Source organism: Cucurbita pepo, chromosome 10 (assembly GCF_057944985.1).
Source record: "Cucurbita pepo subsp. pepo isolate OVF chromosome 10, ASM5794498v1, whole genome shotgun sequence".
Taxonomy (NCBI): domain Eukaryota; kingdom Viridiplantae; phylum Streptophyta; class Magnoliopsida; order Cucurbitales; family Cucurbitaceae; genus Cucurbita; species Cucurbita pepo.
This window is the reverse complement of record NC_141807.1, coordinates 3,832,408-3,846,884: the sequence shown is the minus strand read 5'-3', so window position 1 is coordinate 3,846,884 and position 14,477 is coordinate 3,832,408. Positions and strand designations below refer to the sequence as shown.

Here is a 14,477-nt window from a genome sequence, read left to right as displayed (position 1 = left end):
CGTTTTTCATTAATATAAGGATATTTTCATCTTCTCACGTTATTCTATTTTTCTCTTCATTAAAAAATAATTTTATGCGATAATATTCGTAAAAATTTGAGAGAACAATAAAATTTAAGATTATAAATTAATTATTTAAAAATAAATAAAAGACACATTTATTATTATTATTATTATTATTATTATTATTATTATTATTATTATTATTATTATTATTATTATTATTATTATTATCACATGGGTTTACAACATAAGGTGTAAAATTAGAGCTAGGGTCCGTTAGTTTCTGGCTCGGTCGTCCTTCATGCTTTTGGGTAAGACACAGGAAGTCCATTAGCCACCCAAGCCTCAAACCCTCCGCCCATATCTTTCACATTCTTGAAACCCTGCAAATCCCATTTTCTTTTCGGGTTAATTTATATAAATATATATATATATATATATATATATACATACTTAATTTTCAAATATCTTTTAATTTTAATCATATATTTATAATTATTTAACGTATATAAATAAATGTAGCTTACGATATTCACGAGTTCTCCGGCGGCGACCAGAGATCTTCCACCACCACCGCAGCCCTGTTAAGCAAGAATAAATGTTAAATATTTAAATTGTGTTTATTTCATTTTTTTAAGTTTAAAATATATTTATAATTTCATTTTTATTTTATTTTGAAGATATATATATATATATATATTCTTTTTTCTTTTTTTTGGTTTTTCGATTTTTATTCTGCGTCCACTGTGTTACACTTTTTATTTGGTCAATTAATTTGAAATTATTATATTTTTACTATTTAATTTTTATTTGGTGCCTACATTTTTAATATTTTACGTTTTTTAACTAGAATTTCACTCATGTTTATTATCCCTTTAATTTACTTAATTTAAAATAATTACAATATAAAATATAAAAATTAGTAATTAATTTTAATAGTGATAGAAAATTAGTGAAAGTTCATTTAAATTTTTTTATTTAATTAATAAATACTAATACTAAAAACAAAAGTGAATAACTAGATAAAAGTGTAAATTTTAAAATTCAAGGGGCAAAGAAAAATAAAAAATAACATTTTAAAATTTAAGAAATAATTAAGTAAACTATAATAAAATCTAAGAACTAAAAAAAATCTATTTTATGAAAAATAAAAAATATTTTTTTTTTTAGTGATTTATTTATTTATTATCATTATTATTATTATTTTGTAAAATACAGGCTGGAATTTAAGCCATATATATTTAGCAGAAAATAAATTACCACGATGAAGTAGTCGTCTTTCTTAAAGACCGCCGACACCTCCTCCAGAAACCGGTCGTTCTTAACCCTGCCTGAAAATCCAAACGCCGCGTTTTTCAGGCAACTCGCCGGAATAAAGAAATTGAAAGGAAGAAGAAACAGAGTTCCGATGTATACCATTTGGAGAAGAGAAGAAGTAAGGAATATTGACGATCTTCTCCGCTGCCACGTGTCCTTCCTGGAACTCCTCAACGGTCCTGTCAAAAAATTTAAAAAAAAACCACACCAATAATTTTTTTATAAAATCAACGAGACGGAGAAATTAAACAAAATTAAGCTCCAACCTAACGTCGAGAAAAGCGTAGCCGGAATCGAGCAGTTTCTTGGCCGTCAGGACATCGACGGTGACGACTCCGGCGCTGGAACTGCCATAAAAAAAACAGAGCAGAAATTCAAACGGAAGAAGGATAATCTAAATGAAAGGCTGCGAGGAGAAGAGATAGAGGAAAGGGCGTATAAATGAAATACAAAGAGACGAGAGACCTGTCGCGGGAGCTCATGATGAAATCGTGGGCGGTTTTTTATGTCGGAAAAAACAGAGACGGTCGGAGAAAAGTCGGCGGAAGAACAACGGCGGCGGAAACGGCTGGAGATTTTGAATGGTGAGTGTGCTGATTGGAATTCTTTTATAAGGTGATGAGGGGATTGAATTTGAAGCTGGAATCTGAATTAGATTCAAGGTTATCACTCTCGTTTGACTACTTGGAATTCAACTCTTCAAATAATGTTAATTTGTATTTTATTTACTATTATTAATCTTTTAATTAATATTTTAAATAGTTAAGAGAAATTTTAAATGAATGTCAGCTTCTACACTCATGTTATAGCACAAAATAGCTGGAATAGTAGAATAGATCAGCCAAGAGCTCGATACTTAAATGTAGTACTCGATCTTACCCAACATGTTACTTTTTGAGCGACCGAAATACAAGAGCGACAACCCATCAATTAAATATCCCCTCACCTGATTGAACTAATAAACTCATGGCTTTGGTACCGTGGAAGTAAGTAACATAACGCTCATTTCCAACCAACATTCATTAGTTACTTAAGAAAATGGCTCGAATGATTTACAATATGCACAGTGTCATATTGTCACGTGACAATTGAGCTAATAACGAGAATATTTAATATAGATCAATATAAGAGAATATATTCTTATATGCTATAGTCAATAAATAAATAAAGATGAAAAAAAGTTATTGACATCTAAATCAACTGATTTAAATATATTATTATTTTAAAATTTATCAGATAAAATAAAATTATTCAATAATAAACTTTACAACAAGAAGACAAATTATTGCTGCGTTTTATTTATTTTTATTTATTTATTTATTGTACGATCAAAGCTCGTCAGCCTTAAGGTCCACACTCTTTGGATCAGTTTTCACTTTTGGCTTAGCCACAGGAAATCCATACTCCAGCCAAGCCAGATGCCCTCCGCCCAGATCTGTCAAATGCTTGAAGCCCTGCATTCTCAAATTTTTTTAATATTATTTTATTTTTTCCCCTATAAAGAATTATAATTTAATCAATGGAATTTTAAATTTTATTCTGTGCATGATTAAGAATTAAATAATTAATAGTAATTAGTTTACTTTAATTATTAAATCAATTGATTTCCATTTTCTTTTGAAATTTTAAATGAATTTACCTCGATTTATTTAAACATTTAAATGTTAAAATTGAACTAAACCCATAATAATTAAAAAAAAACAAAATATAACTTACATCATTACGGAGGTCTTCAATGGCAAGCAAAGATCTTACACCACTTCGACAACCCTATTTAAAAAAAATCATAGTTTGAATCATATAAAATGCTCGAAACTAATGTCAATAATTTATAAAATCTCTTTTGTATAGTTGTAAATAATATTATTTACGGTCGATTCCCATAATTTATTTTTATCAACAAAATGTATAATTTAAAATAATTTCAAATTTCACCTAATTATCATCTATCCTAAATTTTAAATTTTGTATTTAGATAAGTTATTAAATTATTTATTTTATATCTAATCTTTTAAAAATTTATCCATAAAAGTTAAAGGGTCTTTATTTTTTAAAATAATTGAAATTTAAAATTAGATAACTTATTAGATATTTTTAAAATTGAAAACACTTAAAATAAAATAAAATTATATTTTGGACACTTTTTTATTTTATAATTTAAAAAGTTTAAGTTGATTTTAAATTTTACATATAATAATTTAATAGTTCCTAAAGCTAAATTAGCTAAATTGAACGTTTATAGAATAAATACGTAATAATTTAACAAATATTTAGTGAAGAAAGGATAAAAAGGGAAATTACCACGACGAGGCGGTCGTCTTTCTTAAAGACCGCCGACACGTCCTCCAGAAACCGATCATTCTTCACCCTACCTGAAAAGTCCATCGCCGCGGCGTTCAGTCACTTCACCGGAAAATTCAAACGGAAGAACAAAAGGATATCGAAGCGATTATAAAAAGAATTAACCGTCTGGAGAATTGAATTGATACGGAATATTGACGATCTTCTCCGTCGCTACGTGCCCTTCCTTGAACTCCTCGACAGTCCTACCGATAATTTTAACAAAATCAACTAAAATGCGGAAAAAAATTGACGCGAAAGACGAGAAAATTCAACCTGACGTCGAGAAAAGCGTAGCCGGAATGGAGGAGGTTCTTGGCGGTTTTGACGTCGACGGTGACGATTCCGGCTTCGAAACTGCCGGAGACGAGAAAACAGAGCAGGAATCCAAATGGAAGAAGGAGAAAGGAATTAGCCGTCATTGGAGAATTATAATGAGAGAAAAAGAAGGAAGGATGTATAAATTAAATAAAAGAGATGAGAGACCTATCGAGGGAGCCCATGATTAGCGGTGCGATTCCGGTGGTTCGAGATCTGTGGGCGGTTTTTGAAGTCTGGAAAACCAGAAACCGTTGGGGAAAAGTGGGCGGAAGAACAACGGCGGCGGAAACTGCCGGCGAAATTTGACTGCGCATGAGCGGTATGGAAGTTTCTGTTTATAATGAAATAAGGGGATTGAATTGAACCCGGAAATTGAATCGGATTCAATCCATTGGGACGACATGTCGTTTTTTTTTTTTGCCACATATGCTGGAAAAGTAAGTGGGAATGGCGTTGGGATGGAGGTGACTCCACTTCCTCAATGGAAAAAGCATGGCATTGGGCCGTTGCGTTGGTAATGGGAAATGACGTGGCGGGATTTGTTTTTTTAATTTGTTGATAATTTAATTTTTTGGATTAACGTAATCAGCTAATTTATCCGCTTTTGATCATGTGTTTTGCTTACGTGGCCATGAAAGCGATCAATTAATTAGTTAGGTTGATTGAAGGATTACGTGTGAGGATAAATTAATTTTGCCAAGTATGAAATCAAACGAATAAATATTAAATTTAGTCGGTTGCTATTTTGCTATTTCCACTATAAATTTAACAAATTTCTTTGACTCCTTGCTTATCGTTGTTGGCAATTTAAAAACGCATCCGTTAGAGATGTTTCCATACCCTCACAGGAAATATTTTATTATCCTCGAACCGATGTGAGATCTTACAATTCACCCTTTTGGAGTCTAGTATACTTTGATGTTTTCTCAATATTCTCACTAGTATACCTTGATGTTTTCTCAATCCCATTGGTAGCATCTGTTGTCTCTTTTGACCCGTTACGTCTTTGGTTACCATTTAAAACATGTCTATTGAGGAGATATTTCCACACTTGTAAGAGATGATTCGTTATTCTCTCCAATACCTCGCACTAGAGATACGTTAAGAATTGGACTGTTAGATGAACACGACCACAATGGTATGATACTGTTCACTTTGAGTATAAGCTCTCGTGACTTTGCTTTGGGCTTCCCAAAAGGCCTCATTACAATGAGGATAATATTCCTTGATTATAAACAATGATCATTCCTTAAATTGGCCAATGTGGGACTTTCATCATCTAACACCTCTCATCGAACAAAGTAGGCCTTCCCTTAATCGAGCCTTGACTTCTTATTCTTCTGGAGTCATTTGTTCGACATTTGAGAATTTACCAATCTATTGGCACAACTAAGTTTAGAGTATATCTATGATACCACGTTAGATGAACATGACTCTCCACAATGATATGATATTATCTACCTTGAAGATAAGCAGGAGTATCTCTAGTTTGGACTTCCCAAAACATCTAATTCTAACCAAGATCCCTTCCTAAATTAGGATTTCATCGTCCAATATGGACATTAGACAATAAAGGAACCAGGCGGGTTTTCTCGGGACAAAAAAGTAGCAAAAAATCGCGCCCCATAACCGCGGTTTCAAAACACACACTCCCAGTTCTACGAATCGCCGCGACCATTCTAAACCCTACTTCAAGGATTCAAATCCTCCACACTTTCTTTCTTCCTTTGATTTCGGCTTTGGCTTATTGGCCGAATCTATGGAGGAACCTTCTACTTCGCCGTTGCCTGCGGCGTTTCTTGATTTTCTGAAGGAAAATGATCTGGACCCTTCCATTTACGCTGCTACTGATTCAACCCCTCGTTATGTCAGGTACTTTTATGCTCAGATAATTCGAATTGGTGGTTTATGTTTCTGGTTATCCATTTTGTTTAAGTTGTCTCAATGGCAAGGTTGAAGCCTGGCTATGAAGCCGATGTGGAGGAGATAGAGGCCGAGATCAAGTGCAAGCTTGAGAAAGTCAATTGGCTGCCTGGATTCTATTCCCTTCCGCCCGATGTGCAAATTGCTGGTTCCCAAGCTTACAAGACAGGAAAGGTGAGGAACTTCTGCATCAGTTTTGGGAATAGGATATCTGTCCTTAGTAATTCGTGACTTTGTGAAATTTTTAGTTGTAATTTCATGTTTACGAACAACCCTATGCAACATGGCGGAAATCATTGCTTATAGCAGTCCTCCTTTTTGAATATGTTTTTAAAATTCTGTACATAGGAACGGATGAGCAACTAACTATATGAATTAATATTGCCGCTTAACATATGTGTAATGTGGTTATGTTGTCTATTGAATTCTGAATGTTCAATTTGTACTCTACATTTGATATTTCTTTCTATTCACCATTTGTTTATTCATTCAGATATATGGAATAGATGCAGCTTCCGGTGCTGCTGTTACTGCCTTAGACGTTTCACCGGGAAATCATGTCCTTGATCTTTGTGCCGCTCCAGGTAATGCTCCTTTCTGGCTTTTTCCATACAAGTTATATACGTGAGTGTGTTCAAAATCTGAATCAAAGTGAAGTAAAACTTTCAAATTTCTGCCAACGTCATTGTTAGATTTTTCTAAGGAGGATAATAACAATAATGTAAAGTGTTAAGTCACCAAGAATTTAATGTTTTTAGGATGGATATGGATATAAGGTAAAGCTTTCTCTTTCCCACAATGTTGAGAACTAAGTCATGACCTGTTTTAACTCTACATACCTGCGGTAAATTTAATCACATTCACTTCTATGCAACGTATGATTGTCATAGTTTCAAGTTGGATTAATGACGAGCATGAGCCTCAATAATGTAAAAGTTCTTGGCTAGGACATTTGATCCTCTCAATCAGCAAAAAGTTTAGGCTAAAACAAGAGACCTTCATTTACTCAGTTTAGACTCTGTTGAATTTTGGAATCATGTCGAGCTTGGAAGGCGTCAAGAGATGCCTAGTCTAGAAGCTTCAAATTTTAAAAATAAATAAAGATAAAGGAAAAGGATTTCTGGCCATTTATATAAATATTTTTTTGGTGATAAAAAACAGTTTAATTCATGAAAAATTTGGTTGAAGTGGATGTCTTAACTCTCAGGAGTTGGAATAGAGTGAATCAAGTGGGTTTATTGGTTCTAATTACCTGAATGAATATAGTTGATATGTCTTTTTATCACACTGTTAGACGTTTATTGAATGTAACATGCTTTTGTAGTGAACAATAATATGGTGCAGCTTATCATATATCAGATCTTTGAACAACCAATCAGTCAGTCACCTAGTTCTAACACATGACATTATATTCAGGGGCCAAACTTTGCATGATCGTAGACCTTCTTGATGGTTTGGGTTCTGTGACTGGAGTAGATGTATCTCAGCATCGTTTAGCTGCTTGTAGAACAATGCTGCAAAAATATGCTCTTGGTGATATTTGTCGACTTTTTGTTGCTGATGGAGCAACATTTTCTCTCATTCCCGTGAATGTTACTTCAGAGTCTAGATCAGGTAACCATTTGTTGATCTAAATACCCTTATCATTATTATTAAATTGCAACGAGCAACTAAGCTGTTGATTTTATTTGCTCATCTAGTCGTCTTTCTGTTTCTTTAATTAGTTATGATCTGTTTAGTCTCATATAGATGAATCTACATTAGAAGATAGTGTTGACAGATTGAAGGAGTGGACGTCCAGAAAATCTTGGAAGGAAAGGAAGAAAGCGGCCATAGCAAAACAAAACGCTGCTGCAGAGTTAGTCCAGAGGTGTCAGGAACCAGAACTTATCTTTTATGGGCTGAAATCTGGCGTGGTTGGGTTCACTAAGAGTGAGATATACCGAAGTCCTTCGGAAAGTGAGTTATTGAGCTATGGGTATGATAGGGTGAGCTGCTTTCTGTTTATTGCCTGTCTCCCCATTTCTCCCCTTTCTTTTCTTGAAGAACTGTCATTCTTGTGCTTAAAGTATTGCTCAGTGAATTTCTGGATTGATGATGTTTGACATTTATTTAGGTCTTAGTGGATGCTGAATGCACTCATGATGGCTCTATAAAGCATATACAGAAATTTGAAAGTTGGGGTTGGACATCTCTTCAGCGCAGAGTATTGGACGCTGAGCGAACAGATAATTTGACTGTACTTCAGGTACTCAAAATTAATCAGATTATTCGCGTAAACTGTTGTAATTTTTTTTTTATAAGAAAATGTGTTTTCTGCATGTTCTTTAGATTGTTCCAAATCTTTTACTCAATCTTCAAAGGACATAGGGGTTATAGCTAGATGTCCATGCATTAGAAATGAAAATTGCTGTAGATGGATAAAAGATTATTACATGGTCTTATTACTGGCAAGTAGTTGATGATACTTCGGTCTTATTAAATCTAGAACTTCAAAAAACAGAACTTTAGAAACAATTCAAATTTCCCTCTTGCACTCGGAACTTTAGAATGTCATTTTTTTCTGTAAAAAGAATCCTCAACTGTAAAAATATCTTGAATGATATGTTGGTCTATTTTCTGTTGCAGTTGAGACTCCTTACCAATGGTTTTCGGTTGCTAAAGTCTGGCGGGATACTTGTCTACAGCACTTGCAGGTTCTTTCTTTTGGCTGCACTTTTTTAGGCTTTGAAACTCCAACTACACAAAAACAATTTAAAAAAGAAAACACACACACACACACATGCCCATGCGTGCCAAATAATTTAAGCGCTATCCTTTCTCTTGATTAGTCTTACAGTAGCACAGAATGAGGATGTTGTGGAACAGTTTCTCAAGGATAATGCTTCCGCAGGTAAGGTTTGACTTTCCAAGTTCTAAAAATCCCTTGAAAATTGATTCCAAACAGGCATTAAGACTGACCATTATTCTCTTTCTGATCCTTAACAGAGTTGCAGGAGATAGAAGCGGCCAGAAATTGGCCGTGCAAGAGTGGACGAATACCAAAGACCCTACGTTTTGATCCATGGGCATCACAGACAAGTGGGCTTTTTGTAGCGAAGTTCTTGAAGTTGGCTGAATAAAAAGCGAGAATCACGTGGCCACATCTCGTTTTGGCGTAATTGGAGACTGTGATAATGTAATCAACTCTGCTGTACAGTGTGCTGTGCTTCAGATGTGAAAAAGGTATTTACACTCGATCATTCATTAAGTAACAGAAATGGGCAAAAGTCGATCTGAAGTTTGTGCCAGGGACAAAACCCGGGTTAAGGGAAAATTTTCGACTTCGGTTCATTGTTTGACATAGAATTAAGAACGTGTCAAATATTGAACGGAAGAAGTATGCAATAGTCTTGTTGATGTTTTGTTACACTGCACCCCTCTTTTGAAATTTTACTTTATAATGTTAACCACTGGAGGAGATATGAAGCCATTTGTATTCAACTATTGCTCAGAACTATTTATATTTTTGTTAATTGTTTTCTTGTTTCCTGTTCTTTTTAATATATTTGATGATCCTATATTTTCTCATTTTAAATTTAAAATATCAAAATTTTATATGAAAATTAGTTTGAAAAATTAAAAATCTGGATTTTTTTTTTTTTTTTTTGTTTTGTTATTTTTTACACTTCTCCACAAACAAAGCAAAGAATATTTAAAAGGTAGTATATTCATAAAGGAAAATAATAACAATAAATTCTCTTGAAAAGGTAATTTTCTATACATTCTCTTCCACTAATTATTTTTGTAGACAATGACAATAATAAATTGTTTCGATTATAAATTTATTATATAATTATGACTTCGATTATAGGAATAAAAAAAATGATAAAATTTTCTCTCTTTCGTTCTCTGAATTCTAACCAAAAAACTGGAAATGTTCGTTTGGAGGCTTTGCGGGCCCCCCTTCTCGTTTCAAACTATAAAACGACCAATTCCGCCGTCGGTGTTGGGACAGAGGGACATCACCGGAGGGAAACGCCTTCAAGCCATTTCCTCGGTCGCCGGTGACATTAACCATTGGGAGTTCTTGTTCTGTTCAAAACCAGAGCACTAAACCCTCTATGATCGCCAGAAACCAGAACTCTGTTATTGCTCTCTAATTCAATCTCGTTTGGTCAACGCATCCACATCGAAACACAATCCATTTTGTTGCTAGAAGAGCACCTCGAGCTTTCATTGAACCAGCCTGTTTTTTCGGACAATGTTTCCGGATTTGTAGAGGCGTGGCTGTCGGTCTCTAAATGCGGTGAGTAAGATGGCCGATAATCATGAAATTTTGGATCCTCTGAGTAAGACTTCCACTTCGTCCCTGCTCTTTCTGTCAGTTTTCTCTAAATGTCTGATTTGACCTTATTAGTCGTTGCGTGCAGTACATGGAAATCAGGTCGATCAATGGTGTGCTTCAGGGTCAACCTCGGATTCTCCCTCGCCGGAGGATCCATTTCCCGGCGAAAATTCCCCTGTGGAGCAAGTTGCCCTTACAGTTCCGGTCACTGACGATACCTCGCTTCCGACGTTCACTTTCAGGACGTGGTTATTGGGAACAATCGCGTGTATGCTTCTCTCCTTCCTCAATCAGTTCTTCTACTATCGGAAAGAGCCTCTTTCAGTGACCTCAATTTCCGCCCAAATCGCGGTGGTTCCGATTGGCCATCTCCTGGCTTCTGCCCTAACTAACAGAGTATTCTTTGAAGGGAAGAAATGGAAGTTCACTCTCAATCCAGGACCCTTCAATCAGAAGGAGCACGTCCTCATCACCATCTTCGCGAACTCCGGCGCCTCCACTGTCTATGCGATTCATGTCGTCAGCGCAATCAAGATCTTCTACAAGAAGGAACTAACCTTCTTTGTGGCATTGCTTGTTGTATTGACTACGCAGGTGCTCGGTTTTGGCTGGGCCGGGATTTTCCGTCGATACTTGGTCGAGCCGGCCGCCATGTGGTGGCCGCAAAATCTGGTTCAAGTCTCCCTCTTCAGGTGAGTCCGTTTTAAGATTATGAATGCCTGATCGAATGTAATGGTAGCCTATCAATAATGTCCTGCAGTAATTAAACACAATGCTAGAACATGTGTGTATGTTTGAATAATTGTAATGTCATTTTCGCTGTGCTAATTATACTATTAAGCCTCCCAATTCATGTTTCTGTTAATGGTGATTTAACATTACCCATCGCTCACTTTTGTTTTAATCGAATCATTCATCATCGTCTTTAAAAATTGTAGGGCATTACACGAGAAAGAAGAGAGACCAAAAGGGAAATTAAGTAGAAATCAGTTCTTTGTCATTGCCTTCACTTGCAGCTTTGCTTATTACGTCTTCCCTGGCTATCTCTTTCCCATGTTGACCTCAATGTCCTGGCTCTGTTGGGCGTTTCCCACATCCATAATAGCTCAGCAGCTCGGTTCAGGGCTGCGAGGCTTAGGCATTGGTGCCTTTGGTTTCGATTGGTCCACCATATCAGCTTATCTTGGGAGCCCTCTTGCCAGTCCATGGTTTGCCACTGCCAACATTGCTGCTGGTTTTGCCATTGTCACTTACCTCGTGACTCCATTAGCATATTGGCTAGATCTCTTTGATGCTAAGACATTCCCCATTTTTTCTGATGGGCTGTTCACCTCTGCTGGCCAAAAATACAATATCTCTGCTATAATTGACCCCAACTTTCGTCTTGATGTCGATGCTTATAACCGCGAAGGGCCGCTCCGGATTAGTACCTTCTTTGCTCTCTACTATGGTATCAACTTTGCCTGTCTTGCTGCCACTGTTGTTCATGTCTTACTTTTCCATGGGAGGTTGGGCATCCTTCAAACTTGAGTTTGATCATGTTCGAATGGTTTTGGTTTCGATTCGCCCTGATTTGTTGTTGTTATGAGCAGAGATATATGGCGATTAAGCAAGTCAGCCTTGCAAGAGAAGCTAATGGATGTGCATACAAAGCTGATGAGAAAGTATGATCAAGTTCCCGAATGGTGGTTCATGAGCATCCTTGTAGTTAACATTTCAGCCACCATTTTTATATGCGAGTACTACAACAACCAGCTCCAATTGCCATGGTGGGGCGTGCTGCTCGCATGCAGTCTTGCCGTGTTTTTCACTCTCCCGGTTGGAGTTATTGCTGCTTTGACAAATCAGGTATCATTTAACAATATCTGCTAAATAGCTATGCATTTGTAAGCTACACAGCTGATAGCATTGTTGTTTAAACTTTCCATTCTGTTGATCAACAGGCCCCATCATTAAACGTAATCACTGAATTCATTATCGGTTACTTGTATCCTGGCTACCCTGTTGCTAATATGTGCTTTAAAGTTTATGGATACATAAGTATGAAGCAGGCGATTACATTTCTTCAAGATTTCAAACTTGGTCATTACATGAAAATTCCTCCCAAAGAAATGTTTACTGCACAGGTTAGTAGCAGACTGACAACAACGTTATGTTAAAGAATAAATTTATGGTAGGCTATTAAGTTTTCGGGTTGAGAGGTGAGTTAACATGTCTTCTTGTTCGCCCTTTAATCAGGTCGTTGGATCGGTGATATCGGCAGTGACACATTTGGGAACAGCCTGGTGGCTTATGGCAACAATCCCCAACATATGCGACAGAGCAATGCTTCCAGTAGGCAGTCCATGGACATGTCCCGGCGACCACGTATTCTATGACGCCTCGGTCATATGGGGCCTCATTGGACCTCGGAGGATCTTTGGGGATCAAGGCAAATATGGATCACTAAACTGGTTTTTCTTAGCCGGAGCAGTGTCTCCATTCTTGGTTTGGCTGGCACACAAGGCCTTCCCAGACAAGTATTGGATCAGGCTAATCACCATGCCGGTGCTCCTCGGCGCGGTGGTGAATATGCCTCCAGCCACCGCAGTTAACTACACAAGCTGGATTGTAATAGGATTTGCTTCTGGGTTTGTTGCTTACAGGCATTACCGTGGGTGGTGGAGCCGCCATAACTATTTGCTATCCGGAGCTTTGGATGCTGGATTGGCGTTCATGGGTGTGTTTCTGTATATATGTTTAGGAATGCAACATGTATCTCTTCGATGGTGGGGTGGGGATTCAGATGCATGTCCTTTGGCTTCTTGTCCTACTGCCCCAGGGGTTGTCGTTAAAGGTTGTCCTGTCCATTAGTTGCTGCGCTATTGCTATTATACAGCGAGTTTGAATGGAGTATGTAGGTACGTCCAATGTTGGTATTTTCCTCTTATCATTGTATTATCATTGTATGAGTGAGAAAAAGGAAGAACATGTTGGATTGGTCTTGGAGTTTGGCAGTAAAAACAGATTAAGAGGCAAAGCAAAAAGCTGGAGTTCCCACTGGAAGGACGGGACGGCCTCCAATTCTCCTCCTGATCTCTTATCTTCATTCAAAAAGGAAAAGAAAGAAAGGTTCCTTTCCATCTTTGCTTTAGTTTTTATGCTCTTTATTTTTTTCCTCTGCAGCTTCTTCCTCACAACAACTTGTTCAGGAATCCTTCCTTCTTTTTACTCCCTTTTAACCCTCCAATCCTTTAATTCCTCTGTCTTCTCTTGAAACAAATCGTATCAATTTGTGATGAATATCGTGTTTGAAATGATTAAGGTTTCGTTTGATAATTATTTGTCTTTTAGTTTTGTTGATGTACAATCTTGAGAAAGAAGACTCACTTAATCTGCATATGTGCATCAACAGTAAATTTAATGAACCATGGAAGATTTAACAGGTTTGAGATGTAGCGAGAGTAATAGAGAATTAGAGTTTGACTCGCCTCTTCTATAATGGTATGATGTTGTATGATTTACGATTTCTCTTTTTTTTACTTCTTTGAATTAGAATCTCGAGAGTTTACCTATTTTCTTCCAACTTAGTATCGAGCTATGGGTGTGAGAAGCTCACCTCGGCCACAATCGAGGTGGGCCCACGAGCATTTTGGCTTATGACTCATCTTGCCCTTGGTTTAGTGACTTTCGTTATTGTCCAAATAGTAGTGAACTTTAGGGGTGTACATTCAACCCTAAATCCGGACCAACCCAATCTAAACTATAAGGATTGAGTTGGGTTGGATTAACATTTTTGGTAGAGTTGGGTTAGGTAGGATTAGCCTTTTTGGGTTGGGTCAAAAAAATCCTTTAACCCAACTCAACCCAGACTATGTACACCCTTAGTGAACTTGAACTCAACCTATTTTCACCCGAGCCCAAATGTACCTTAACAAAATAGTGAAATCGGGCATTTAGTGATAATCAAAAGGAAAAATAGATTTGTTTTGTTGAACAACGTATCAAATTAATTAATGTATTTGGGAGAGAAAAGCAAAAACAAGAAGTGTTGGGGGCATCGAGCGTGGGATTTGAGGTATAAAGTAGAGATACCAAAGTGATGAAAAGAATCTTTCATTCAGCCGTCTTATCAACCAAACACCATTTGGCCTTTCCCACCCTAAATTGCTCACCATGTGCTTCCCCCCCTTCCATTTTTTCTACGTTCTTTTTAACTCATCACCCATACACAAAACTAATCTTTTCTTGGTCGTACCATTTGCAA

At 36.6% G+C, this 14,477-nt stretch overlaps 4 protein-coding genes across 6 annotated transcripts; 2 read left to right on the top strand and 2 right to left on the bottom strand.

The window, feature by feature from the left end:
* Nucleotides 1-108: 108 nt before the first annotated feature.
* On the bottom strand, nt 109-1,947 carry LOC111804438 (thiosulfate sulfurtransferase 18). The gene is made up of 6 exons (XM_023689246.2): nt 1,786-1,947; nt 1,587-1,667; nt 1,420-1,499; nt 1,264-1,334; nt 531-584; nt 109-386 (listed from the first exon to the last, which is right to left on the bottom strand). Exons 1-6 carry the CDS (start codon nt 1,800-1,802, stop codon nt 303-305), a joined length of 387 nt encoding a protein of 128 aa, XP_023545014.1. The 5' UTR covers nt 1,803-1,947; the 3' UTR covers nt 109-302.
* A 574-nt stretch (nt 1,948-2,521) lies between these two features.
* Nucleotides 2,522-4,305, bottom strand: LOC111804437 (thiosulfate sulfurtransferase 18). Its single transcript, XM_023689243.2, has 6 exons — nt 4,147-4,305; nt 3,937-4,017; nt 3,787-3,866; nt 3,622-3,692; nt 3,037-3,090; nt 2,522-2,774 (listed from the first exon to the last, which is right to left on the bottom strand). Exons 1-6 carry the CDS (start codon nt 4,293-4,295, stop codon nt 2,649-2,651), a joined length of 561 nt encoding a protein of 186 aa, XP_023545011.1. The 5' UTR covers nt 4,296-4,305; the 3' UTR covers nt 2,522-2,648.
* A 1,256-nt stretch (nt 4,306-5,561) lies between these two features.
* Nucleotides 5,562-9,426, top strand: LOC111803786 (S-adenosyl-L-methionine-dependent methyltransferases superfamily protein). 3 transcript variants are annotated; one of them, XM_023688331.2, is made up of 9 exons: nt 5,562-5,853; nt 5,934-6,078; nt 6,398-6,488; nt 7,321-7,518; nt 7,672-7,892; nt 8,021-8,152; nt 8,533-8,600; nt 8,736-8,797; nt 8,893-9,426. In XM_023688331.2, exons 1-9 carry the CDS (start codon nt 5,741-5,743, stop codon nt 9,024-9,026), a joined length of 1,164 nt encoding a protein of 387 aa, XP_023544099.1. In that variant the 5' UTR covers nt 5,562-5,740; the 3' UTR covers nt 9,027-9,426. The 3 variants fall into 3 exon arrangements, with proteins under 3 accessions (XP_023544099.1, XP_023544097.1, XP_023544098.1); XM_023688329.2 differs by having other exon boundaries at nt 7,654-7,892; XM_023688330.2 differs by having other exon boundaries at nt 5,563-5,853; nt 7,669-7,892.
* A 147-nt stretch (nt 9,427-9,573) lies between these two features.
* Nucleotides 9,574-13,549, top strand: LOC111803785 (oligopeptide transporter 7). Its single transcript, XM_023688328.2, has 6 exons — nt 9,574-10,235; nt 10,317-10,923; nt 11,170-11,739; nt 11,824-12,079; nt 12,175-12,357; nt 12,470-13,549. The coding sequence occupies exons 1-6, from the start codon at nt 10,202-10,204 to the stop codon at nt 13,082-13,084; spliced, it is 2,265 nt and encodes a 754-aa protein (XP_023544096.1). The 5' UTR covers nt 9,574-10,201; the 3' UTR covers nt 13,085-13,549.
* Nucleotides 13,550-14,477: the final 928 nt, after the last annotated feature.

Coding starts and splice junctions, on each gene's coding strand:
- LOC111803785 (XM_023688328.2), top strand. CDS start 10,202: ATGGCCGATAATCATGAAATTTTGGATCCTCTGA. Junction 10,924..11,169: donor GTTCAAGTCTCCCTCTTCAG/GTGAGTCCGTTT, acceptor TAAAAATTGTAG/GGCATTACACGAGAAAGAAG. Junction 12,080..12,174: donor TTGCTGCTTTGACAAATCAG/GTATCATTTAAC, acceptor GTTGATCAACAG/GCCCCATCATTAAACGTAAT.
- LOC111804437 (XM_023689243.2), bottom strand. CDS start 4,295: ATGCGCAGTCAAATTTCGCCGGCAGTTTCCGCCGCCGTTGTTCTTCCG. Junction 3,867..3,936: donor TACGCTTTTCTCGACGTCAG/GTTGAATTTTCT, acceptor AATTATCGGTAG/GACTGTCGAGGAGTTCAAGG. Junction 2,775..3,036: donor TTGAAGACCTCCGTAATGAT/GTAAGTTATATT, acceptor TTGAGAATGCAG/GGCTTCAAGCATTTGACAGA.
- LOC111804438 (XM_023689246.2), bottom strand. Junction 1,500..1,586: donor TACGCTTTTCTCGACGTTAG/GTTGGAGCTTAA, acceptor ATTTTTTGACAG/GACCGTTGAGGAGTTCCAGG. Junction 1,335..1,419: donor CTTCTTCTCTTCTCCAAATG/GTATACATCGGA, acceptor TTGGATTTTCAG/GCAGGGTTAAGAACGACCGG.
- LOC111803786 (XM_023688329.2), top strand. CDS start 5,741: ATGGAGGAACCTTCTACTTCGCCGTTGCCTGCGGCGTTTCTTGATTTT. Junction 8,153..8,532: donor ATAATTTGACTGTACTTCAG/GTACTCAAAATT, acceptor TTTCTGTTGCAG/TTGAGACTCCTTACCAATGG. Junction 8,601..8,735: donor CTTGTCTACAGCACTTGCAG/GTTCTTTCTTTT, acceptor TCTCTTGATTAG/TCTTACAGTAGCACAGAATG.